Here is a 25055-nt window from a genome sequence, read left to right as displayed (position 1 = left end):
TTCCTACAGTAAGAGTCTAAAATCGGCATACTGTATGTACTGTAGGAATCGGTTTCTCCCCTGGTGTCCAAAGTGACCCCTCCTTTAGATTCTCGAGAGGGCCGTGCTGTCTGCCATGTTTAGCAGGTTCCCAGTTCTTGTCCCATTCATCTCTCAACTTTCGGCGGATGGCGAGTTTGGTGGTCGCCACGAGAATTTTCGGTATGACATGTTCTTATTGTAACAAGTCCTGCTCTGCTCATGCGTCTTATCCCTCGTTTGCGGCTTCCGCAGCTCGCTCGGTCGGCCGCCTCGTTGCCGGGCACCCCGAGGTGGATCGAATCCATCGGAGATGAACTTCCCACCCTTGGTCGCCAAGCTTATCCAGTGCATGGATATTCTCGACCAGGATATATAAACTATCCAGATAGAAGTACATTAGGCTGAAAAGTGATTCAGGTTTCGTGCCACTTAAGTAACGCCGCATACCTCGCCCACCATGTTTTGGGAACAGCGTGATGCGCCCTGTCTCACCAGTCGTGGGGTGGGGGCCAATGTGTCTTGCGTACTTTGCTACACTCGCCTACATAGTTCGGCGAAAGAACACCTCCTAAATTCAGGAGGTTCCGTGGCTTATTTAGCCGCTGTCTATCGTCTTCATCCAATGAGGCCTGCACTATTGGAGAGACATACATATGATGCTACGTTAATTTCAGAAGGCACTAAGCTGTCTGAGGCTGGTTGTTGGGAAAGGAGAGGATACAATAGCAGCCTATGTGCGAGTGGGATCCATGGCCAACTTTCGTAACGTAGCTTCGGTGCCTGATGCGAACTCCGTCACAAATATCTAGTGCTGTGAACTCGTTCTGTCGCAATATTGCGGAACAGTCAAAAAGTCTGGAAAGAACGAAATGCCAGTCGACAAACCCAAGCTTGATCGGACTGTTCTTGAAAATCATGGGATCACCTTCTCCGAAAAGGTCTATCGCCCAGATCTGCCACAGCACGGTACTCCAAAAAGTCACCTGCCAGAACACGTCGAGTCCGTCAGGCAAGCTCTCCTGCGCTTTGGAGCCGTCTTACCAAAAACACGCGAGGAACTGTTCGAGAAAGAAGCTTTGGAGTACTCGACAATTATTGGCAGCGTAAACAATGAAGGCTACAGCGCAAAGCCACCGCAGTCGGCTTATGAGAAAGAAAAACACGAAGGGACAGACTGGCGCGTACTTCGTCATTATTATACGGACAAGGAGGTAGACGAGATGCAGAAAGAAATAGTGTGTGAAGCCCGACGAAACGCGGACTCTAAGGTCAATGAAGCAACTTGGTTGAAGTTCATGATGAAGTACCTATTCAAAGAATTCCACGATAATTTTACTGAAGTGACAGAGTACAAGTAAGTGCTTAGCCTGCTTCAAGAGCTCCTAGCTCAAAGTCTGACGATTTATTGAAGCTATCTACTCGATCAATGGGCACTGTTCGTTCTCCGTGTTCACTTATTGCTTACAACGCTAAGGGGTATGATAGAGAAACGGATGCTCGTTGGAATGAAGCACACAAGTACGCCAACTACGATGGAAGTATAACTGGACCCACCGGCCCGAAACCAGACCTCACATACGGATTCCCGATCCACCAGTCCCTTCACCATCTTGCCGAAGGCTTCAAAGACGATGATTCTGTGACGAACTTTTCGTTGAAAGAGCTTGGAAAGCTTCGCACCCAAGGGCTCATCTCGGCTCCCCTAAGCGGGCTCAGCAACTGGGTTCAAAACCCCAGTTTTGAGATACTTCGAAGCCATCGGATGTGCTTTCCGTGGGCTGTTGTCGAGCTCAAGCCGTCAATGGTTCCGCAAAGCGAGATTTACTTTGCGTATTGTCAAGCGGCTAATGCAACATCAGCTGCATTGAGACTCCTCGAGAAATTGCTTGAACGTGCTGGTGGACCTGAAAGGCGCATTCCTCCAGTTGTGGCTTTCACTTGCATAGGACCGTTCATTAGAACATGGTTGGCTTATTCCAGTTCACCACAGGAAAAGTCTCGCTGTCATGTACGTCCGTTCGTGCGATTTCCCGGTTCCCTTTTGTTGGTTTTCCTGTGTTGCTTTCGCTGATGCTTCAGTAGAGAATGGTGTGCATCTGGTCAGGAACTCTCACTACAACATGGGGAGTAATAGCAACCCGCCACATTGTCGACAACATGATTTTCTGGGCGACAAGAGTTTTGAGACCAAAATTGTCTGGATATATAAGCCAAATTCGGCTTAACAATAGGCTCAATGGAACAGATCTGATAACCCCTCAGATCCGATTGGGGAGCATGCATCACCGTGACCAAAGTCATGGGTCAGCTCAAACAGCTTCTCCTGCTTCTGTTAAGTTGTCTACTCACGTAGACAGCTCTGTCAAAGGCAGTGCTTTGCCTAGTTCTGAATCGAACAAAGCTAATCATGTAGAAAACAACATACCCGCCGCAGAAACTCAGCACGATCAACGACCTTCATCAACGCAAGAGAATGTGCTCGTGGCGGGACGCGGTATCTGGAGCCGGCCTCCTGCCTCTGAAGAAGCGATGCTTGCTCATCTACGGCAAAATTTAGAGCTGGAAACGGGTACGACCCCAGGACGTACTCCTTTTTCATCTCAAGTGGCAGTTGTGGGAAACAGACCGCTCCAGGGCCAGGCGTCGCCGAAATTGCAGAACGCAAATTGCGACGAGATCAATTCAGCTCCGGAAACAGCGAGCACGAGGGAGCTCTCTGAGCCACAGACCTCGATCACGGATGCTTCCAGGAGTCCATCTGGTGGAAACGCATCAGAAACTTCAAGCCCGGTTTACGAACGAACTGCGGCGTTTTTAGCCCGCCGACGCATACTGATTCCGAAAAGCCCTCGTCCCAGGCCTCCGCGCAATATTTCGCTGCCAATATCCTTCTCTGGGCATAACTTAGATGATGGGTCTGGCAATCGACCTGCACCCGTGGAGACCGGTGCTAACGTTAAAAACTCCCCTCTGCCAGGAGAGCCAAGATTTTTCAAGGTTCCTGGAGTGGAAGCAGCTGCGAGCCAGGAGCACAAAGCACTCCGCGGTGGCCAGGAAACAATGCCCCGAACCCATGAGGAGACACAAAGCATCTCGGAGGCCGATGGTACCAGGGGGAGTTCCGCCCAAACCAGCCACGACGACAGCGATCTAGATGCGGTCGTCGGAACGACCTCTGAACATGTCGCCGACGCTCCGCTACTGGGTGAACCCGCAGACTCATCCACTAACGAGCTTCGGAATGAGATCGATGGTCTGACAAGCGCGCTGAGTGCCATTGAAGTCGGCACAGTCTCTGAATCGCGGGACATTCAAAGTGCAAGACACAGAGATGTGGCCAATCCGACCAACCAAACTCGAACCTATTCATATCATGTGTACAGATTCCTGGATACGCCGGATTGGATCCTCGCAGACGCGTTACCAGACTATTCGGCAAGTGTGTCTGACGAGTCCGACTCTGAATACCTGGGGGACGATTCTGGGTACACATCATCGGCTGAGCAGGCAGAACACGACCCATCAGAGCATGAACAATTGGAGGTCACAGGCATCTCAGTCGCTGAGGATCATGTATATGGCGCAACAAATGCAGAAATCCAGGGAGAGAGTGAGACTGCTTCAGAACGGAATGTGGACGGAAGTGAAACGTCGTCAGCTGATGAACCTTTTGAATCCGGAGACTATGAGCCCAGCGACATAAGCTCAGACAGTTCTGACGGAACCGAGAGTGACTCTGCCAGAGACTCAAGTGGCGTTCTGGTTAGGCATGGGTCTTTTCTGAACGAATCAGACACTAACAAGATCTTTCTCGCTGCTACCGAGGCCCTCTGGGGCAATGAAATCGTCCAGTTGGAGACGATAAGGACCAGAGTCGATGGCCTCTCTGGAGATCAACTACACGATATCATCTACTCTACCCTGAAGCGAATAGGTCGGCCAATCAGAGATCAAATCTCACCGAGTGATCTTGCGGTGAGGGACATTTTCCTTCCAACACTGAGTAAAGCTATTGGACGTGGCACTGCAGACACAATCACGCTCAATGATCTGAACATTTTTGGACAATGGCGGCGTATAGTAAGGTCTCTAAATGGCATTAGGAACTCGGACAGACAATCGTTGCTAGAGGCATGCTTCGCGGCTCTAGCATGCTGGAACTCGCTTGCAGTCGTTCATACTCTCTGGAACGTGCGGCCGCCGTCAAGGGATGAATGCCTCTCTATTGGCAAAGAAGCACTAGAGCTGTTATATTCGCACCCTGTGAAATGCGAACTCAATCCTGCTACAGATGCTGGTCAAGGGGGACAAAGCTGACTGAATTACCACGAGAAGCTTCTTCAAGCTACCCTTTATAGATCAACGAGTTGATGGACGGACGAACAAGACCGTGTGAGGCTGGGTTCGCCTTTGGTGGCGGCGGTAGCCGACAGGTACGTGAAAGAGCTGGAAAGAGAAATGTTTCGAGACCAACACTGACGCATCAACACATTAAAAACTTTCGCCCTCAAGGATAGAGCTTGCGATGCGACGTCTGTAAAGTTATGCACCATTGAGAGCGTGTTGGTCGTGGCCCTTGCTGCCTGACCAAGGGTTTTGATTTTGAGAGCAACACTTTTCGCGGTGCTATTTTATCGGTCCCTTGAGGCTGGTTGGCGGCGCGTTCACTTCAGATGGACTGAAGATCAGGAAGACTCGAGCAATGCCAACCGATTTCAGAAGGCATACAATGTCAATTTAACATGAGCAAGTCTCAAAATCACCAACATGTATTATTACTGGGTTGCTTGTTTTTCAGAAGACAGCATGAGTAGTAGCAATCATAATTTCTGACATTCTACTTTCCTCCGTCATTTGTAGAGCAGTAGCGCTCATCCGAACGGGACAGTGGCGTGATCGGACCTTTGCTATGACCAGCCTGGTGCCTCTAACTTAAGGGAAACTTGAAAGACTGTACTTAGTTGTACGAAGTCCTCGTATCGAGGCACAACGGATTCTCAAGAGGCAGACTGATCGGTCATCATGGCATCGACATGAAAGATGAAGCTAACAGGGACCTGCCTGCCATGAGTGCTTTGCACTTCTCTGGAGGAGGAAGCATGACATGACGTGGACAGCCGAGAGCTCTCGGAGACTCTTCTCGAGATGCGCGACCCGGTATTCGTCGTGGGATATGATCGTTGTTTTTCAACTTGGACTTTCCTCCGACATGCTCAGTCCGCGAGGGACCTTCGTCGAGTGCTTCTCGGGAAGTCATGTCAAGAGAGACGTGAAGCAGAAAGGCAGCCACGATGTAGACGTCCCTCATGCCGACGACTGTTAGAGCATGAAACTACCCATCCATCCAACTCAACCCTCACATCGGCCTCACATTCACTCAGTATTAGCATCGCTGTGCCATTCTCATATGATACATACCTAAATCACTCGTTGACCGCGACGTCCATCTCCCAGGAACCATCATGTCCCTTCCACGAGTTCTGTCCGCCGACTCCTCAAGCGACAAGTCACTCACCCGCCCTCGATCCGAGCCACGGTGCGGGACTCGGGGGAAACCGTCACACGCCCAGATGATGCAAGAGTCAGCAGCACTCGCTACACCGGCGACAGCATAGGATGATGTCAAAGTCGTCCACCCACAGCATGGGTCGAGCCCGCAGACACCGACACCGACACCGACACCAAAGTCGAAGTCGAAGCCGAAGGACGCCGTTCCCGTCACGCTCGCACCGCGCATCGCCCAAAGACCACGTCCGAACCCCCCTGGGTTGACACGGCAACCTGGAAACTACAACACTCCAGAAGCACCACCGAGAGAAGTGTCTTCGAACTACCCGATACCAAGGTAGACAGCCCTGTAGTAACCCCAATCCCTCATTTTCCTGCAGCGTTGGGTATATCCCCATCACCGCCCTTCAAGGAACCACGTCCATACTTCTAACGCCTTTTCTCATACAGGGTAAGAACGGTTCCCGTGATTCCAGCAGACGGCGATTGGCCAACGGTGCTCTTGCACGACTTGACGTCAAAGGGATATGGAACCGCAGGGCCGGTCCAGGACAGACTCGTCGCGAACAGCCACCGGTATAATGGGATCAAACCAAGCCACCACGAGTCCGAAGAGAGAGAAGTGCGGATGCTGGAAGCGCAAATGTGTCTCCAGACAAGACACTACATAGTCAGCGACAGTGTGGAATTCTGGAGGAAGAGAACATGGGCTGCAGACTGGGGTTTCATGTGCTGGGAGATAGAGCGAGAGAACGCGCAATGTCAGTACCTGTACTATCTTCCACTTACCATGAGGTGGTGGTGAGGGAAGAGCGTACATACAGGGTCAGCACGTGCGCACACACGACAACATAAAAAGCAGAGTGTGAGAGTCGGTGGAAAATAACTTTGCAAATACAAAGGTAGATTCAAAATACCCCGGACTTTGACCCCGACTCATCAAGGTTTACCAAACACATGCAGGACGCTCGCTAATTGCCAGGAAGTGAGCTTGTGTATACTTGCGAGATTTCAACCATAGTTTCTTTTCAACAAGCAAAGTCAGACACATCATCAATCGTTAATTTCATCATTCTGTCGTTGTCGTTGGCGGTGGTCATTTCATCATGGCGCCGAACACTCACACGTTGACGCCTCCCGGTATCGCGTCGTGGTGTTTCGCTGCTGGTCCGGTCGGGTCGGGGCTCCCATTCAACCCTAATCCTATCCCATCCTCGGGCATCTTCTTCTCATCAATGTCTCGGAACAAAACTTTGCCATCTCATCCTATCTTCTTCTCGATCTTCTTGAAAAACTTGCCGACCCCCTTTTCCAACCTGTCCACGGTAGACGGCTCCTTGTGCTGCGCGCTGGACGCCCGTGACGGCTTCCGCTGGTGGTGGTGAGTGTGGTACTCGTCCTCGGTAGGTCGGTAAACTTGGCCGTGGACGTCGTACGGGCTTCCACCTCCTCCAACTCCAACTCCAGCTCCGGGGCCGACGCCATGGGGAGCCACACCACCAGATTGTCCGGTCTGTGCGTAGTTGTAGGTCGCGTACCCGCCTACAGGAGGAGCCGGGGGCGGGGAGGATCCAGCTGACAGGTAGTCGGGGTACTGTGGTTGAACGTGCTGCAGGGGCTTGTGAGGCTGGGCGGTGATGGACTGGTAAAACTGCGCGCCGGGGCTCTGGACGGCCTGTCCGCCGAAGATGTGGGCGTTGGGGTCCTGGTTCGCCGGTGGAGGAACGTAGTGCTGTGCGGCGACGCTGGGATGGCGGCTTGAGTCTGGACTTGTGGCGCTTGATACGCCGCCGCCGCCGCCGAACGTCGACCCGGACGTTCGCGGAGAGGTTTGAAGAGCCGAAGACAGAGACTGCGGAGGTCCTCCACCATATGATGCGTGCTGATGCTGTGGTGGGGTTGTCGCGTGCGGACCGAAGGATGGTACTGCACCACCGGGAGCAGGAGCAGGAGCAGGAGCAGCAGGTGGTTGTGGTGAGCCGTAGTGCCCGTACGGAACGGGCTGTTGCCCTGGGCCTGGGACGACACCGGTACTTGCACCTCCCGGAAGCGTGTAGGGTCGCTGTTGGTGCTGAACTTGAACCGGGGCATAGGCGTGGTCGTGCATCGCGGCTGTCGAGAGGCCGGTGCCGTTTGCTGCGTCGACTGGAGGGGGAGTGTCTTCGCGGTGCGCAATGGGTTCCGGGGCGGCGGGTGCCGCTGGGTTGTATGCCAAGGGAGTGAAGTTTGTCGCAGAGGCCGACGTGTGCGGTTGTGCTGAATGATTTCTTTCGATGTTTGCGGACGCAGAGCCCGGGGAGGGCGACGCTGCTGCTGCTGCTACCGAGGCGGCATGGGATAGACCGGCCTCCTGAGCAGCCACCGGCAGAGGCGGCGGGGGTATCGACATGCTTTGCGCTCTGGCAGGATCGTGGCTCTTGTCTTTGCCGTATGCCGGATCGGATATGGCGACATGCTCGAGGTTTTGCACCACTGGACTGACCATGTCATGGGGGTATGGTTCAGGCTCGGGCTCGGGCTCGGACTCGACCTCGTGTGCATCTGCATCTTCATGCGATTCCTCGAGCTCATCAACGTCCAGTTGGTGCGGTTGCAACAGTCTCTTGCATATGTCCACGATCAATTTCGCATCCTGCTGGTTCCAGAAGTAGAAATCGATCGTGTGTATCCTGTACTTCGTTGTTCCCGGGTCCCGCGGATCGGCGCTGGCGAGGCGCCATTCATCAGGCTCTCGTGATGAACGAGCAGATGCGGGCGACGCAGTTGTCGGGCCGGTTGCGTCCACGATAAGCGTCACGCGGGTAGGAAAATGATGGGTGTTTGTGATGTGTACATTGTCGAGATGGCCACTGAACGCGGCTTGGTCGGCCGAGCCAGGGTGAAGCGCGACTTCAACGCGGCTGGTTTGTCTCGTCGAGTTGTAGTAGATGTAGAAGTAGGAGGTCTTGTCGAAGCGATGGAGGAACGGTCGAGGAGTAGGCGCGTCAAAGTAGGTGTGTACATCGGCGTACCTGTAGACATTCACAGTGAGACAAAGGGGTAGGAGGGCGGTCGGGGCACGTCAGTCTTACACTGTTGTCAGTATTTCTTCGCCAGGAAATGGTGGCATGTTGTTGTACAACAAAGGGCGGATTTTGATGAGGGGAGACACCGAGAAGTCACAGCATGATAGCAGCGTATTAGTCCTGTGGTCAAGCAAGCGCACGATGTTCATGAAGGCGGCAGTATAGTGAGTGTACCTCATGTGTTTGACCACGGGTTGGGCGGCTATCCAAGGTCGAGCCTCGACGAGGCTGATGACGCACGACTTGGGAATTGTGGCTGTGCCCCGGCCCCGTCCCAGTCTTATAGACACCAGACTCAGCTCAGCTTATGGAGACTCAAGAGATATCACTACGGCTGGAGAGGGTACTGGGCATCTCACAGAGAATCCTTTTGCAATTCATAATTATTGTAGACTTGTTTACCATCTATCCACGCATGGCCAGTACAATGGACAACCAGCCATCTGCATAACAGCCCCATCGAAGCAACTCGTCCAAGTTCGCAGTCATGGGTATAGGAGTGCCATGGAGGAGAGGGGTCGCAAGTATGGGAGTCCTCCGGGAGGGAAAGAGGCTTGGGATGAGTTGGTGTAGAGCCGTGCCGAGTGTCTGAGGCTGCCCTGCACCGCTACCACCACCTCGAAGTGCTGCTGGAGAGGACGGGCCACCACCCGGCACGGTAGGAGAGATATGGGACTGTAGAACCTTTATCTGAGCCTTACTCGGATCTTGATCCGGCGAAGACGGCAGATAGACGCGTAGAGGAACGTTGCGTAACTGTCCCGGTGCTGGCACCAGGCTGCTGTGGATTTTCGCAAAGGTCATCAAGTCACCTTCCTGCGTCGAAGTCCACAACGCCTTACTCTCCTGAGCTGACAAGGTCATGATGGGTTTCGCGGTCCCCGATCGAAGAAAGTCCGCCTCCTTGACCGAGTTGATGAAGGAGTCGTGCAACACCACAGGGGTCGCGTCCAGCATCGACGATCCTGTCTCGTCTGGAGCGAAATGTAACGTCAGCTTAAATGGCAACGACTCCGAGGCAGCATGGTCAGGGCCAGCATCTTGTGTGGACAAGACATAGATGTCGTAGAGCAAGCCCAAAGGCAGATGCCACTTCAGCGGAACATTGTCGTACGTAAAATAGCCCGCATACGGCGACACCGTCTCGGGGTCGGCTATCAGTGAGCTGTAGAAAAAGGCGTGTAGACGCGGCAGCAACAGAGGCAGGTACGAGAGTCGAGGAAAAGCAATCTGTAGATGGAACCACAGTCAGCTTGCGCCATTCCACAAAACCTGCTCGAAGCCCGAAGGGAAACACTGACCAGGTAGGGGTCGGCTCGGTTAAAGCTTCGACATTCTGAGGCGGCTAGCCGGATTTCCAGAGGCAGTCGAGCCTGCCATACAGAGCGCTGGATGGCATGCAGCTGGCCGTATTGAGCCATGAACGGCGTTATGTTAGGATTCCCGACTCAGAACGAGTCAGGAGTGAGGTCGAGAATCTGGCTTTGCCCTGCCGGGTGAAGCGTAGAAGGGGATGTCACTGGGAGGCTCGGAAATTGCCGCGGCCGAGAGGTTAATCCATCGAAACGAGCACGAACCGAGACTATTGCATCTCGGTGATGGTAATGTTGGGTCAAGAAGCGAAGGGGAACCAAGATGCGCATCAAGGAGAGCCAGAACGCCGAATCGTCGATGGTGTGCAGCAGTGAAACCGCGCCGCTTCGGGCCCTGGTTGCCGTGAGCCTGCACCTGCTCCGATGTAGACTGTATCCAAAGCGCCGCCAGCCTGTCAGGACTCAGTCTAGCCTAGGGAACCGCCCGAGGAGCGAGTAGAATAGAACATACAGAGGACGAGGAGAGAGGAGAGTATCGCGTAATTGTGGTTAATCCTCAATTCATCGTTGAGGCTGATCTAAAATGGCACTGGCTTCTGAACACCATCCTGAAACTCCCACCACCACCACCATCGCCTATGCGACCTGCAAGTACTATTGAATCCCCTCTTCCCAACCTGGAACGGTGTAACCCCGTAGCGATGTGCTATGACTCAGGGAAATGCACCAAACAGCCGCACCAACAAGCGAGACAACGACATGACGGAGTCTGTCTCCCTCGTCCGGCAAGGTATCATCGCGCTGGAAGAGAGACGAGCGTCGGCCATCGACCAGCTGATCCTCGACGCGACGACGCTACGAAGAGCAGGGTCTCAACAGCGTCGATGCCAACATCGCTAAGATCAACCTGCTGTAGTAGCGTACCAGCACAGTGGTTGAGCATCCCCTCTACCCATCTACGCGCGCCTGTCCATTGGAATTGACTGCTTGCGACTTAACCATGACATACAGCATCTGCATGTCCGGGCTTACCGGATTCAATAGTGTCAACCTGAGGTGCAGGTGGTCAACCCAGTGGAAGCACATCTGGACCTTGGAGGACAGGCATCATAACTGTGCGTGTCACCATCCGCGTCAAATGTGCTCACCGACGGTCGTGCCCGCGAAACTTCCAACGCTGAGACACTCCTCCCTGCCCATCATCGACGCCTCCACAGAGTAGGCCGAGGTCCAATCGATGAAGCCCGGAACATGAATCTCCAGGCGAGGCTGCGAGGATCTTTTTTCGGGATCCCCCCGTCCAAAAAATGAATACTCAACAAATGCTTACGGGTGTGAGCTTTGGTCAAGTGAAATCTGAAGGCCCAAGGGAGACAGACGGGTGCACTTCGAGCATGCCTGTCAATCCACCATTCTCGCCAGTGTCAAGTGATTCCTTCTTGAAGCGAAGCCGCCACCGCAGGGCATTCTCATGCCAGCAGTGGCCATTGGCCACGCCCATCGATGGACGGCGACGTAACAAAAGCGCCGCAAATGAAAACCCAGACGTGCAACCCCCTTCTCTCTCAATTTCAATTCTGGACACGAGCGTCGAGGCACAGAACCACGAGGGAGGGCCCAAGATGGACCAGTCGGAGTCTCGTCCATGGCCGAGAAGCTGGATGAACAGGATTTCCATACCAGCTAGTTAGACCGTGGCTTGCATATCTGCTGGGGTTGATTGGCTCTTCCGAGTTGGCACTCCTTAGGCTGGCCAAATTCCCCCAGCTTCGGGGCGCTCAACGCACTTTTGGCACTACTCTTTTCCCGTCGACTTCAGACTTCGTCATGCGTCGAGCGGACGCCCAAGCTAGGATGTCGGTCAGCTCGTACAAATACGATCAAGCAAAGGACTTTTGTTCTGGAGTCCACCAGCCTTGGTGGGCTTTGGACTCGGGTGGAAGTTGCTCCGACAAGACAGGCAGCCCCAGCACGGCTGCGCAGGTTTGCTTCGACAACAGCTACTGCTTTCTGGCATTCGACGCAGGCACGAGTCTGACCAGAGGAATCTGAAAGGAGCTGTTCTCAACCCCAGTCTCTTGTACTCCCCTCTGGTCTAACCCCTGCTCTGGATACTTCCCCGTGCCAATGATCTTGGTATAGAGGGTCTTAACTAAAACAAGGCTCGTGCCTCTCGCGCTCCGTGGTGGAATGGCGCTAGACGCGAGCAGGATGCCCCGGTTGACTAGCCTCAGGCTGAGAACATAGACGAACTTATGGGCAGGATGTGCCCCCTTTGTATCCGACTCTCACGCTCGAGCACTCTTGGGCCAGGGCCACAATAGGTCTTTCGCCAGCAGCCCCAGTGCGCAATCGATCAGTGACTTCACTCGTACTCCGTATCATCCTCGACTATTATTTACTTGTCATGATGGTTTGGATCGTCGACTAATGATGGAACTACCACATTCCTGACTTGCACCTTGCTAGGTCTGAATGCACCACACTAACCACTCCACAATGTTCACATCCGTCTCCCTGCTGATCCGTTTCTCAGGCTAAAGAGTGCCAATCTATCCTTGCGACAGCAACCGCCAGCTGCTTAGAAAGTGTCAGACCATGCAAAGGTGGCATCTTGGTCGCTCAAGACAATGGGGCACAGTCACCCGTGGATCGGGAGTGTCAGAATCCTGCTGAGCTCAGTGGGAGAAAGACAGCCCTCTACCAGGCCTACATCACATCACATTGGCGTCGATAAGTCCCGAAGCCCAGGCTCGTCAGTGTAAGCTTCTCTTACAAAGCTGCAGATGCTCCCTCGAAAGAGCTTAGACAAGTGGCCTGAGGGCCCACGGGGCATCGACCTACAGTTAAACGAGGATCACGCTAAGAGAGCCATGCATGATGCATGCAAGCGTGCTGCGGCCGTCTCCCGTGGAGCTGAAGTCACAGGCTACAATACAGGCCCCCTTCCCGGGGACTGCGCTTCCCGCTGTGCTGAAGGTCGTCTAGGTCGCCCTCCTGCATTCCGTCTTTCCGCTTGCTGATCCAGAAGCCATTTTTGGCTCTAAAAGTGCAAGACTCTAATAACACTCCGCGTGGATGTGGGTGCGGTTGGCCTCACTAGGCATCGTCTATCGTCATCTCGACGCACCCAGGGCTCCCTTGTCTGAAAATCAGGACAGAGCCATGGTCTACTGTATCAACTCAAACCGTCCCGCATCGACAGCTAAGGTGCCGCCTTCGACCTAGCAGTTTCGATACCGCCGCCGAGCAGCCTAGTGGCATAACTGTCAAGTGTCAAATCCCTAGACCCCCGTGCCGCCAGATTCACACCCTCGTTCCAGGTCGAGGTCAGCGTGTATCGCAGCGTGGTCAAATCAGCGACCAGATCCTTTCCAAAATCCACCTACGCGCCGTCCGGAGCACCGTTCCCTTGCCGCCGTTCCACTTCCCTGCGGCTCCAGGATCTGCTAACTAGTGAGGAGCTCTCCCGCCTTCCCTTGCCACTCAACAAGTCCCTAATCATTCGCTTGCAAGTTGCTGTCGTCCTCTTTGCCAAGGGTCATCATGCCAACCCATCTCCAGGCGCTCTCTGCCCGTTCATAAGCCTAGCTTTTCTCGGGCCGGCACCATAATTTTTGTTGTTGATCCTCCCTTTGACACCCTCTGGATTCATGTCAACTGGAAAATCGACTCACCACGGGCGCCTGTCAGCGTCTCGGGCCTCTCCCTAAACGGAATTGCTTGCCACGCGCGCATGTCAACCACAGTTCCGGCTTGACTGGTCCCACCAAAGACGTCCCGGATCCCTTCCACCCGACTCATCCGTCGTCCTGTCAAATTCACTCCACAGTCCACACTCAACAGAACGAACCCGTCTTGATACCTTTGTGAACGAAAAGAAGAAGACAGAAGTGCCTTTGGAGACCATCAGTATTGCGAAACATCTCATCTCCCATGAGTCCCGTCGTCCCCAGCGGCGTGTGCTCTCAGACTCTGCCGCGAGACTTCATCGCTGTCAATCCCCGATTCTAAGACTAGTCGACGGCGAAGCTCGCGTAGGGCTGACAGGCATATCACCGCTTCACAATACGTCCCCTGTTCGAATACGCATTCGCGGCGACCTCTCTCGGGCCTTATGAAACAATCTCCCTCACAATTCCACCTCATGTCAGCTTGATGTACCATATATTAGTCGGCGCTTTTCGGCATTCCAGCAGCTGACTCTTCAAACTACCGATGCCGAGCGATCAGCTATCGCTCCCAGGTTCAACTCGCTATCTCGATACACAATATGATTCCTTGGAACCAATTCACCTCCAGGTACGGCCAATATCAGAGTTGTGAGACTAACGGGCTAATGACTTGGTTCAGCCAGCAGGATCCTGACTGGCGCATCGAACTCAACGAACACAATCTACTCTTCTACGTCAACAAGGGCCCAAGCCAACTCAGGCGTGTTCTAGACTCGCCAATGCTTGAGTCTGCGCAGGAGCGCCAGTTCGTCTTATCCCAGCTAGGACTGCCCAATGTGAATTTCGAAACCGAGCACGCCGGCAGAATGGGCTATGCCATTCAACTCTTCTCCAAGCATTTCATCACCCACGAGACCGATGAATCGTTCTGTCCCTCGTCGCCACACTATGAGGATCTGACGGACTTTCGTAGTGCGTTTTCCTATGCCGAGCCAACCCCGTCACTACCGATGTCTGACCTTTTAGAAGGCCTTCCATCACCATCATCCCCTACGCCAACCGTCAAGTCCCTGAGATCGGCCAAATCACCAATGAGCGTGGAATCGTTGATGAATCCAGAGATTAGTCCACCATCCGAACGCAAGCGGAAGTACTCCGACGAACGCTTTCCACCCATTGACGCTGACGACGATCCCGAAGGCCTTGAGGCTCTGGAAACGCCTGCAAGCCTCAAACAGACGTTCAAATACGCACGGACTGCGAAAATTGGGAATGCACCAACTGCGCGGCTACGGAGGGACACTCGAATGCGGCGACCGAACCTCGATCGAGGCCACAGTAAGTTCAAGTACATGGACGGTGGTCGCCATCAGAACGACTTGAGGGGTTCGTCGTCATTACTTGACTGGTCTCAATACGGCGATTGATCTGTCTTCGCCGCAAGGATGATCATCGATCATTGATCCGGGACCTCGACTTTACCGTTTCTTCCTTCTCACCACCACCGCCATCTCCACTCCGCCATACCGCAATGCGAGAATTCAGTAGACGGGGTACTCCTTTGACGACGACGACAACAACAACAACAACAACAACAACAACAACAACAACAACAACAACAACAACAACAACAACAACAACGATACCATATTCATGTTTATGTTCATGCCATCATTCAGGTGTGATCATCAAGAACACAAACGAAGCCTTTGGTGATCTGGTCAGTCGGGTTACGAATCGCCCCATTTAGGCTTTTCATCTTCGATCTTTTCTTTTCCTTGTGTTCGTGGGAGCCTGTTCTTTTTGTTCCCAAGCCGAGTTGAGTATACCCGGACGCAAACAAAAGCCTGCATACATTTGATATGACACGATGGGTCAACAGTACCATCGATTGGGGGGGCCTTTTGGGGCCAAGGGGCGGCGCCTCAGTTTTGAAGTCTTTTTCTTTCCATCGTAATATGACCTCAGGGACGGCGTGTTGTCGTTTTTCTGATTTTTACATTGGAATAGGAAGAGAGGATATGTGGCATACCTTTTTATCTGCTGCGCGAGTTCTGTCAAACGTTGATTATTCTCGATGGATGAGTTGAAATTTGAGCTATGAGCGTTGGCGCTGGATGGTGTTTCTATTTCTTCCCTTCTTTTTCTTCTTCTTTTGTCATTCGTTTTGGGTTTTTGGGTTTCTCTGTGGCAAAGTGTGGCAGGATTTTGCGAAGGGTGGGAGAAAGAACAGAGAAGGCCATCGGCACATTTGAATTCGAAGCTACATTCTGGGGAAGGAATGGTTTTTGGGTTGTGAAGAGGAGAGATATAGAGAGGGGGGGGAAGAGGGAGCTCAGGGAAAAACAGTGTCTCTAGTCTATACGCGCACGCTTGTGGATGTGTATGCAGATGAAGAAGAATGATTCATTTTTCTTCAACAGGCACTTTACTCCATACATCCGGAGTACCACACAAGATGTATGAATGAGGAGAGCAACCCTGAGTATGAGCTATACACGATGACCAAGGATCGAGTGTCTCTTTGCGCAGGCCTAGAAGTGTGGTAGTCCCATATCTACGAGTACATAGTACGAACTCCAGAGTACGAGCCTCGGGCACGGGTTACCAAAGTGGTTGTTTGTTGCATACGCCCACTAACTACCTGCATTGTTGCTGGTCAGCGACGGATACTCTCTGCCTACCTACTACCGTGGGGCTCACGAGGCTATCGTATGTACTGCAACTCGTCACCGTTGAGCCTACGACCCGACCTGATGACGACCTCCTGGGTGAGATATTTGCGACGGCGTGAGTGTGAGTGTCATCACCACCTCGACCGTACGAGTTTGTGGGGGGGGGTTTTGGGCGATGCACCATTCGCTTCCACGCGTGCACCGGTCCCCCCCCTCCCTCTAGCCAGGCGGGCACTACTTTGTACATTACCACGTCGCTTGCGGAACAACAATTCCCATCCGTGACATGGATACATGGGTCCATATGGCGGGCGCGGGTGGGTGTTCAAGCCGTGAAAAAAACAAGGTTGAAGGGAAAAAAAGTCAACTCTGTTGGCGTCGCGCATTTGCCCAGCCAGGGACTCACCATGTAGCAGTGACTGACGAGTCGCGACGTTCTCTTGGCTGCCGTGTGTGTGTGTGTGTGTGTGTGTGTGTGTGTGTGTGTGTGTGTTTATTGCCCACAATTTGCTCCTGTCCCTGTCCCTGTCTTGTGTACACGTGTCTCTCGTGTCCCCGAGGCATGTGTCTGTCCATCAGGAACAAGAGCGGGGGAGAAAGGGGGGGAGAGGGGAGGGGCTTCCTCCACGGAATAAATAACCGGAGACAACATTGGATATACTTGTACATGGTACACATACTGTACCTGGGTGTGTAGCCTTAGGTAAGATATATTCGGAGTACCTAATGTCCATACGGAGTACAGTAGGTACTTACTTTCGCTTTAACCGGGGTGTCAAGCCTTACTGGGCTTCCGGCCCCGGTTTAAGTCAGTGTGTAACTTGTAACGCCAGTGCCAGTGCCAGTGCCTCAGTCAGTATGTATGTACAGTATACCCAGGTAACAATCAACGACGGGTGGGACGTGGACGTTGCTGGGGCTATTCTACAGTATCGTTTGTTATGTACCTTAGATTCTCTGTTGAGTCTTGACCCCGCCCCCTTCCCCCCCCCTTAAACGCAAAATTGAAACGAGAAGCAGAGAAAAGAAACAATTTGCCTTGATTCGGGTTCATGGCAGCGAAGAGAGACAGCAACACAAGTGCAAGGATCCCCGCCCCGAAACACACGGCACTTGAATGAATCAAGGACCCAGTAGACCATAGACCCCAAACTGTAGACCGTAGCCGAAGACCCAAAAAAAAGGGAAGTGAAACACAACAGATGACTATTGTTCCGGTGCTCTAACTACCTACCTACAGTACCTACAATTGATACTGTACAGTACAACAGAGACATCCCTGGAAACGGGTCTCCGCTGGAAAATGTCACCTTACCGTGCAGTAGTTAGTTACTGTAGGTGCTTACAGTTGGAATCCGAATCACGCAGGTCAGCCCGCCTAAACTGAGCGAGCCAGCCCCCGGGCGGACCCCCGGGCCCCATTTCCCGGGTGCTGGGCAATCACCATTTTAGGCACCCACCCCCCGAAGCAGGACCACAGAAAGAGGCGCCGAGGGTGCCCTAACTAACTACGAGTAGATATTGTACCCTGGGTACGTACATAAGGTTACCGGGTTACAGTAGGTTACCACCTGGGTACAGTAGGTAGCAGGTACAGTAACTAACTAGTTAGGTAGATGCCTAAACCACGGTACATACCTAACGTAGAGCGTATGGGATCCCAGGGACCAACCTGGCGAGGGTTTTGCATACCTTTCAACTGCCGAACATTTCTACCAGGGGGGGCCCAGGGGGGGGGAAATTTCCGGTGATGCACGAACGTGATTTGTAGCGGGACGAAGTACCGAGTATCGTAGAGTAAGTAGAACCTTTTAGCAAACTGCCAACCTCGCTTGCGACTTCATGTCTTGCCTACGACCCTCGACACTGCAGTAGTCACTAGGCAATGGTGTGCTTCTCTTTTGGACGCTTCGTCACCGGTGCATCATCCCTCGCGATGTTGTTTCGAGGCAATGGGGTCGTCTTGACGAGTGGCCCATGAGGCCCACAGGAGGAGGCATGTAGGGCTGTACTCTCCCTTTGTATGGGTACTCTATAGGATCAACCTGAGGTACAGTATTACACGACTTGATCGCCCGCCCGTGTGGACCCATCCACGACAGCGGAACAATACTCCCGTGCGGATCATCCAACAGCAGAGTTCAACGTGGTAAAAACAAAGTCATTCGAGATAAAGAGAAACCGACCGACAAACTGTATTGTATGTATGTATGTAGATCGTTTCTGCATTGCCAAAGGGGTTTTCCAACGGTGGTGCGTGGTCGATCATTGATCACCGGTCGCGTAAGTCTGTAGATCTCTAACTACAGTGAACCGTCCTTCGCATGCCGTCGAGGTCCAGGTTCCCCCCAGCCCGGTGGAATCGGCCGGCAAACATGGCTCTTTTCAGCAGGAGACTCCGAATCTACGGTACACATCACTCGTTATGCGAGAGTTAAAAAAACCTTTCAAGACCACACGGTGGCAGCTCCGTAGGGCCAACTAACCAACTGGCTAACTGGTGAGGCTGTACGGAGTTACATACCTTGTCAAGGATCGACTGGTCCCCGATTCCGCGCGCGGTGAGAATGGGGATATTTGTACGTGGGTGGGTGGCGTGGTCACCCGTGGGCTAACAACTCGTACTGTGACGATATCATATCCATCTCCATCAACGTCCGTTCGAATGCAGGCTCCAGCGTGCTTTTTCGGACCGAGTCCGCCGGACCCCTTTTATCCCACAGTTGTGAAACCGGGTGCAGAAGAAGGACGACGGGGGCCGAGCGCAGGACCAAAGGGGCCCGTTGTGCACGGGTGCATTAATTCGTAAATCTGCAATTGAATTGATCGAGGAAAGGATACTGGCTGGTTCGACGACTGGACCGCGGGCAAAGAGAGAGAGAGAGAGAGAGAGAGAGAGCAAATGTCTCGCCCCGTAGACCGCACCTCGCTACACACTGTAGACCGTCGATGAGTGAGTGGTTTTTCACACACCTGACGACGACCTGGTTGACGAAAGTTGCGTGGAAAGGCAATGTCCTCGGTCGTCGGAGACATGAACATAGACGTTTGATGTGCATTATCCATCGAGCCTTCCTCTGACCTACCTGTCCTTCATGATGCAAATCTATCATCTCCTACTCCCATGGCCCCTCAACGTCCATCTGCCTAGGAGGAACCAGGCATGCCCTTCGAGAAGAACCTCGCCGAACAGGCACCCAATTGTCGATACTCGAGAATCAACATGGTCACATGCTACACAACCATCGTTATATACTTCGGATCCTAAGGGCTGATTGCGATGGTCGACGGTATCGATTGGGAGGCCCACAGCTTCGTCCTTCCACGGTACGCATGCATGGGATCTTCAAATACTAGAGGAGAAGGCATGACGGGCAGTCAACATATACTAGAATTTCGAATGCTAAGAGCAAAGGCTCGATGTATCAACCTCCAGTCTGCACCAATCAACTTTACCTAGCAGCAAGGGCTCCTCATTCCACAGGACATCTGTAAGTGTCGGGATGGGCTGAGAAAAATGCGCGGAAGGGGATCTGAGACAGAACGCAAAGCGTGGATCAGAGTACAGTCTTCTAGAACTAAAAACAACCATTGGGTTCAATGTTCCATGGTGTCAAGATCTCGTTCACCGGATCCAGTACTCGTGCCGCCTCCTTGAGTGAAGTAACCTTTTGACCACAGGATTCAGGTCGTCCGGGGTCAGGTGAGTGAATGCCCATCTCTGATGACTGTCTCGAATGGGAAATGCCGCACTTCCACACAAGACCTCTCAACTGACCTGCACGCAGTCGTCACCTCTCCCCAACGAAGAGTAGTGCCAACCCCACCAGTCGGACAAGCGCACCTTATCCAAAGCTTGGTAGGTCTTATTTGCTCTTAGCACATGAGCTTATCTTCGCTGCGGGGGGATGGCCAATCGTCTCCTCCCCTCGAGAACACCCCCTTTAGAGGTCGAATCCGGGGTGTTTGGAGCACAGACAACTTTACTCGAGGTCTCATGACAAGGATTCGACTCTCTCCCACTCACTGTCGTCTTATAGTCGTCTTGGAGACAACCGGAAATTCGCAAGACTAGAGCAGTCTCAACCCCGTACTCAACAGTTTTCGAAACTGAGCGCTTTTCTTTTTCGACCGACCAAAAGCGTAAGTTCCCGCAGCCATCACCCGATGTTCTGAAGCTACAATCTATTGGCCAAAATTGGAACTGCTCGTTTATGCTTATCTCTGACCACTCCGGGTCAGGCTTGAGTAAAGCATTCTAGACTGTTCAAGGTGCTGGCGTAGTGGTGGCGTCGTCAGCTCAACGACAGCATACCGTTCTTCTGCGCGCCGCAACTGAGTTGACGGTCCTGCCGCGGCGTCGTCGCTTTTCAGTCTCCCAGCCACATGCTGCTTCTCACTCACGTCCTGAGCGAACGAAAAGAGTGTTCGACAGCCATGCAATGAAACCAATACTGATCACTCTTTACCAGCAGACACGCCCTACTTCAGTTCATACCAACCTCCTTTCGGAATTGCAATGGTTGCAACTAAAGGCGACAAACTTTTCGTCCATATTGGCATTGGTGGTGCAGGTACGTCTGGTCTTCTCGCGTTCAGACCACACAAATCATAATGACTGGAACTAGGAAATGTCGTAGTTGACACACGACGTCCGAGCCATATGACCGACCCACAACCTCTCCGGCAGGACCTTGGCTCTCGCAGGTACAGCACTGGCATCGGAGGATCTGGGAACATCGCCATGGCCAACCAGCTTGAGAAGCAAAACGAGGTCGAGGAGACCGTTCGATTGCTGTATGATATGCAGGCGCCAGGCATCGCGCGTCGTGAAGAGAGCCATTACACTGGTATAGGTTGGCATCCATCGTTTAGCTGTGGGTGTATGTTGGAAGTGCATATTCTGATCTATCATAGGTGGCCTTGGCCACAAACACCATCCCACGGAAGCCGAGATCGAAGAAACTCGCCAAACCAACGATAACGTGCATCTACAAAGCATTGACAGCATCAACAAACGCCGGAATGGCCCTGCAGCAAGGGTTCACGACATTCCCTCATGGAGCCGGACTAGCCGACGAATGAGTGTGACTGATTCCATGAGAGATTTGTTCAAGGCCCGAAGGTCGGGTAAAGCCTAATCTCGTGAGATGCTATTACCGGAGATGTGGCAGTGATCTGCTTAGTGAGGAGCCCGTAACAGCCAACTTGGCAAGACTTGCCGCTAATGGTCATGCGTGGTCTCGAGGACCATGAATGGCTTCGGCGGTCTTGAATAGCTCTTGCGCAAATGTGCAGCGATTGGCAGCATGGAACAGCTTGCAAATGACTCTCTGCACAAGAACTCGATGTTAGCTGTCAAACATACCATCACTCTCAACCGGGTCCGTTTGCATGTCCATTCGGGATTGGAATTTGTGACGGTAGAGTATCGACATGCTCAAGTCTTGCAATCTCGAGATCAATATCGAAGTCTTCTCCATTGCGATGAAGAGAAGTGCTTCGATTTCGTGGATGAGAAGCCCGCGTGACATCAGTCCTGATCTTGGTTAGATCCACAAAATCAGACACATCGTTTTCGTCTACTCGACTCAATGCAGACGAGTTGCGTTTTTCGGCGCTTCCTGGAATCGTGATCGAAGGACGTCGGTCACTGCCACGTCGGGGGCCACCAACGAACTTTACAAGCCTTCCAAGGATGGCGAATTCAAGCTTAAGCTTGACAGAGTAAAAGACGGGTTTGATCGTCGTCTCGAGGATGTACAGGGATGCACACTCAAGACCCAATAGGCCGATGTCCATAATAATGATGAGGATGTTGATCGCCATCAGCTGGTACATCAGTCGTCGAGTATTCTCTTGTACTGATGTATGGAGGATTCGCACTGTCTCGATGATGTAGATGGTCGAAAGAATAACCTCTTGAAGAAAGAAGCCACACATCTGCACCTTCTCCATGACATTATACCCTCGCACGAAGGTCTGGGTGTCGGTATCGCCGTTGGAGCCGAAGGTCAGAACGGTTGTTGGTACATGCAAGCAGATTGCATTGACAATGATCATCCATTTTGTCCATTTGAGAATTTTGTCACCTTTTTCTCCGGTGACAATGAGATGCAGTCTTGACCACAAGACAACGGCTTGACCAGTCACCATGGGATACCAGCCGATTGACAGGAGGAAGATAGAAAACCATTTCCCTCCACCTTTCAATATCGAGAAATATTTGAACAGAAAGCCCAGGGAGTAAGGTATAATGCCGAGTCCTGAAATGACCAGACTCCAGAAATATAGACCCTTGAACTTGTTGAAGGTGCCAAACACCAGTATCTGGAGTTCTATAACATTGTACATTGCAAGTGAGAGGAAGAAGGCGATGATGACCTTGACGGCCAGGCTATCGCCTTCATAGCCTCCGGTGATTCCCAGACCAGGTGAGGAAGGAGAGCTGGCAGCAGAGTTCCCCGACATTGCTATTGGCTGTCGAGCGAAAACCTGGCGCAATGTCTTGGTAGGAACATGGCTTCCACGAACCTCATATCCGGTAAGACTATTTTTGTTTTGATTACTGAGCACATGAGCTATGATGGAACTATAGCGCAGAGATCCAGTCGCTCGGGTGGTTGTGTCAACTGGCACTGATGATTGTTGAAAAGTCAATTCAGCCACAAGACAGAAGGACCGTACCTGAAGGGCTTAATGAAAGAACAGGCCGCGGGAAACTCCTCGCCTCCCCTCTTTTGGTTTGGAAGCGAGCAAACTTTTGACAGGTCATGGCCGACCCCGCGAAATCGCTGGCCTTGTTGACTTGTTGGTGCAGTTTCGGTGGCCGGTGTGCGGGCTAGTGAGGCCTAGTACAATAGGTAGCAGTGGCCTAAATTTCGCGGCCCGCCCGTCCCAAGCTTTACCTGACGAAGCAATTTCTTCACCTAATAATAATAACAACAGTAGTCGGAGCCATGATGTAGAAGCCCTGGGAACCTGGGCACTCGGCAACTGTCAACGTCATCTCGCAGCAGCTCGAACAATGTTGATCCAGTGAGGGGACACAACGGTTGCAGATCTGTGCACGGGACATGCATTCAAATGTCATCTGGCGATCTCGCGAGTAATCTATGTAACTCGTACAGGTAGGTTCGGCACGCAGCCTTGACCTTTGCTCAGGCTGCAATCAGTATATCAAAAGAATGCCAATGGTTAAGGCTGGATCAAGGCCATTCCTGGTATGGCTGACACGAGCGTACTGAGGGCGAGGTTCCCCGGCTGTGGAACATGTGTTCAAGTGGTGAAGAGTAGAGAGTCTTCCCGTCTTTCGCAAAGGATGAAGCCAGCCCTTATGTACTGTCTGACAGCTCGAATGCCACCAGACAATGGAAAATGTTGACCCAAGGCCTTCAAAGCCGGTGCCTCGCCACGGCAATGTCTGAGGCTGAATACCCGCGGACGTGACCGTTACGCGATTCTTTCGGACTACCGCGAGGCACAGGCAAGGCGATTCACGCTGCTCTGGCTATCCAGATGATAGTTTGAAGTGTGAAGATGACATATTCTGATGTCACGAAAGCACATGTCTCATTCAGCATGTTTGTCAGTTTCCAACTGGGGAGCATAACCCTGACATCCAGATTTGCAGTCTGGAATAGAAATTGCTGCGGTAAGACTCTTCCTGGTGGGGGTCGACTTGCTGGAGAAGGCGCAGGCATTGCAGTGGATGTCGACGTCTTGGGGTTTCAGCCGTTGCTCCTCTTGTCATCGTTTTGCCGGTAGGCTCCTGAGTCCGAACACAATGACCCGTGTTGTGATAGTTCCGTGGCTAGCAGTTCAAAGATGGCCTTGTATCACAGGGATTCGTTCAAACTGCGCCAGTATCGGGAATATCACCGTCTCTGGCCGTGTCAGATCGTAATCTTGCCTCTCGCTGGGAATTCTGTCGCAAAGTGTCCAACCAATCTCTCCTCATCACAGGATGTTGCAGAATACTATCTCTACCACTTCCTTCCGTCGCTGCTGGACTTGGACTTCTCCTCGCACTGGCATGATACGAAGGAGGCCGCGTTCGCCCGGTAGACGAAGTCTCCATGCTCATTCTCGCAAAGGTCCTCGTGGTCTCGCCTGTGTTCATAGCCGTTAAGGTTGTGTATCGCGCGGACGAAATCGAGACGACCGAAGATACAGGGGAGAGGGGTGCGCAGGTGCCATCTTCCTCGATCTCGGACTGGACGAGTATCTCAAACTGGGAGGCTTTCTTCTCGTCAATTGAGAGTAATGGTTGCTGTGCAACGTCACTATAACGAGGAGGACTCTCGCAGTGCCTGGGTGAATAAGGACGAGTAGGTCTGACTGAGACGATGCGAGTATAGCGGGTTTCGGTTTCAACTTGGCTTGCGCCGCGGGCTTCCGAGGAACAACACAAAAGCAAGGCGATACCCATGGTCCACGTCTAAGTCCGCGTTGATGTGCTTTAGAAAATTATCACTCTCAGATCCTGTAAACGTTGTTGTGACACGAGTTCACTTAACAAGCAGGGACGGTTGCGGCTGCACGGAGGAGGATTTGAGGCTGCCCGCCAAGGCCGAATTGCGTGTCTGCCTTGTATGTACTGTACCTAAACGTACATAAGCACAAAAACATGGTGTCTATTGATAAGCTTAAGTCTGTACTTATGCTATTTTAATCTCATTGATCTCAGATGAGTTACAGAGAGGGCTTCTCCATAATCATAAACTGCTTGACTATACGGAATATGGAGCATTGCTGCTGAGACACATCGCCTCGATAATGGCCTTGCTCGTAGCATTG

General features: G+C 52.5%; 6 protein-coding genes across 6 annotated transcripts; 3 read left to right on the top strand and 3 right to left on the bottom strand.

Moving 5' to 3' along the window:
- Positions 1-890: 890 nt before the first annotated feature.
- PV08_01300 (uncharacterized protein) lies at positions 891-4338 on the top strand (the record flags this gene model as incomplete). The annotated part of the gene is made up of 3 exons (XM_016375663.1): positions 891-1375; positions 1507-2029; positions 2104-4338. 3 exons carry the CDS (start codon positions 891-893, stop codon positions 4336-4338), a joined length of 3243 nt encoding a protein of 1080 aa, XP_016240939.1.
- Positions 4339-6790: 2452 nt separating this feature from the next.
- On the bottom strand, positions 6791-8638 carry PV08_01299 (uncharacterized protein; the record flags this gene model as incomplete). Its single annotated transcript, XM_016375662.1, has 2 exons — positions 6791-8540; positions 8601-8638. The coding sequence occupies 2 exons, from the start codon at positions 8636-8638 to the stop codon at positions 6791-6793; spliced, it is 1788 nt and encodes a 595-aa protein (XP_016240938.1).
- A 361-nt stretch (positions 8639-8999) lies between these two features.
- PV08_01298 (uncharacterized protein) lies at positions 9000-10015 on the bottom strand (the record flags this gene model as incomplete). Its single annotated transcript, XM_016375661.1, has 2 exons — positions 9000-9824; positions 9896-10015. 2 exons carry the CDS (start codon positions 10013-10015, stop codon positions 9000-9002), a joined length of 945 nt encoding a protein of 314 aa, XP_016240937.1.
- A 4165-nt stretch (positions 10016-14180) lies between these two features.
- On the top strand, positions 14181-15008 carry PV08_01297 (uncharacterized protein; the record flags this gene model as incomplete). Its single annotated transcript, XM_016375660.1, has 2 exons — positions 14181-14209; positions 14261-15008. 2 exons carry the CDS (start codon positions 14181-14183, stop codon positions 15006-15008), a joined length of 777 nt encoding a protein of 258 aa, XP_016240936.1.
- A 5767-nt stretch (positions 15009-20775) lies between these two features.
- On the top strand, positions 20776-21397 carry PV08_01296 (uncharacterized protein; the record flags this gene model as incomplete). Its single annotated transcript, XM_016375659.1, has 3 exons — positions 20776-20830; positions 20885-21106; positions 21174-21397. The coding sequence occupies 3 exons, from the start codon at positions 20776-20778 to the stop codon at positions 21395-21397; spliced, it is 501 nt and encodes a 166-aa protein (XP_016240935.1).
- Positions 21398-21632: 235 nt separating this feature from the next.
- Positions 21633-22727, bottom strand: PV08_01295 (uncharacterized protein; the record flags this gene model as incomplete). Its single annotated transcript, XM_016375658.1, has 1 exon — positions 21633-22727. One exon carries the CDS (start codon positions 22725-22727, stop codon positions 21633-21635), a length of 1095 nt encoding a protein of 364 aa, XP_016240934.1.
- Between the last annotated feature and the right edge of the window lie 2328 nt (positions 22728-25055).

This window comes from Exophiala spinifera (assembly GCF_000836115.1).
Source record: "Exophiala spinifera strain CBS 89968 unplaced genomic scaffold supercont1.1, whole genome shotgun sequence".
Lineage (NCBI taxonomy): Eukaryota > Fungi > Ascomycota > Eurotiomycetes > Chaetothyriales > Herpotrichiellaceae > Exophiala > Exophiala spinifera.
This window is presented reverse-complemented; position numbering and strand designations above follow the sequence as displayed.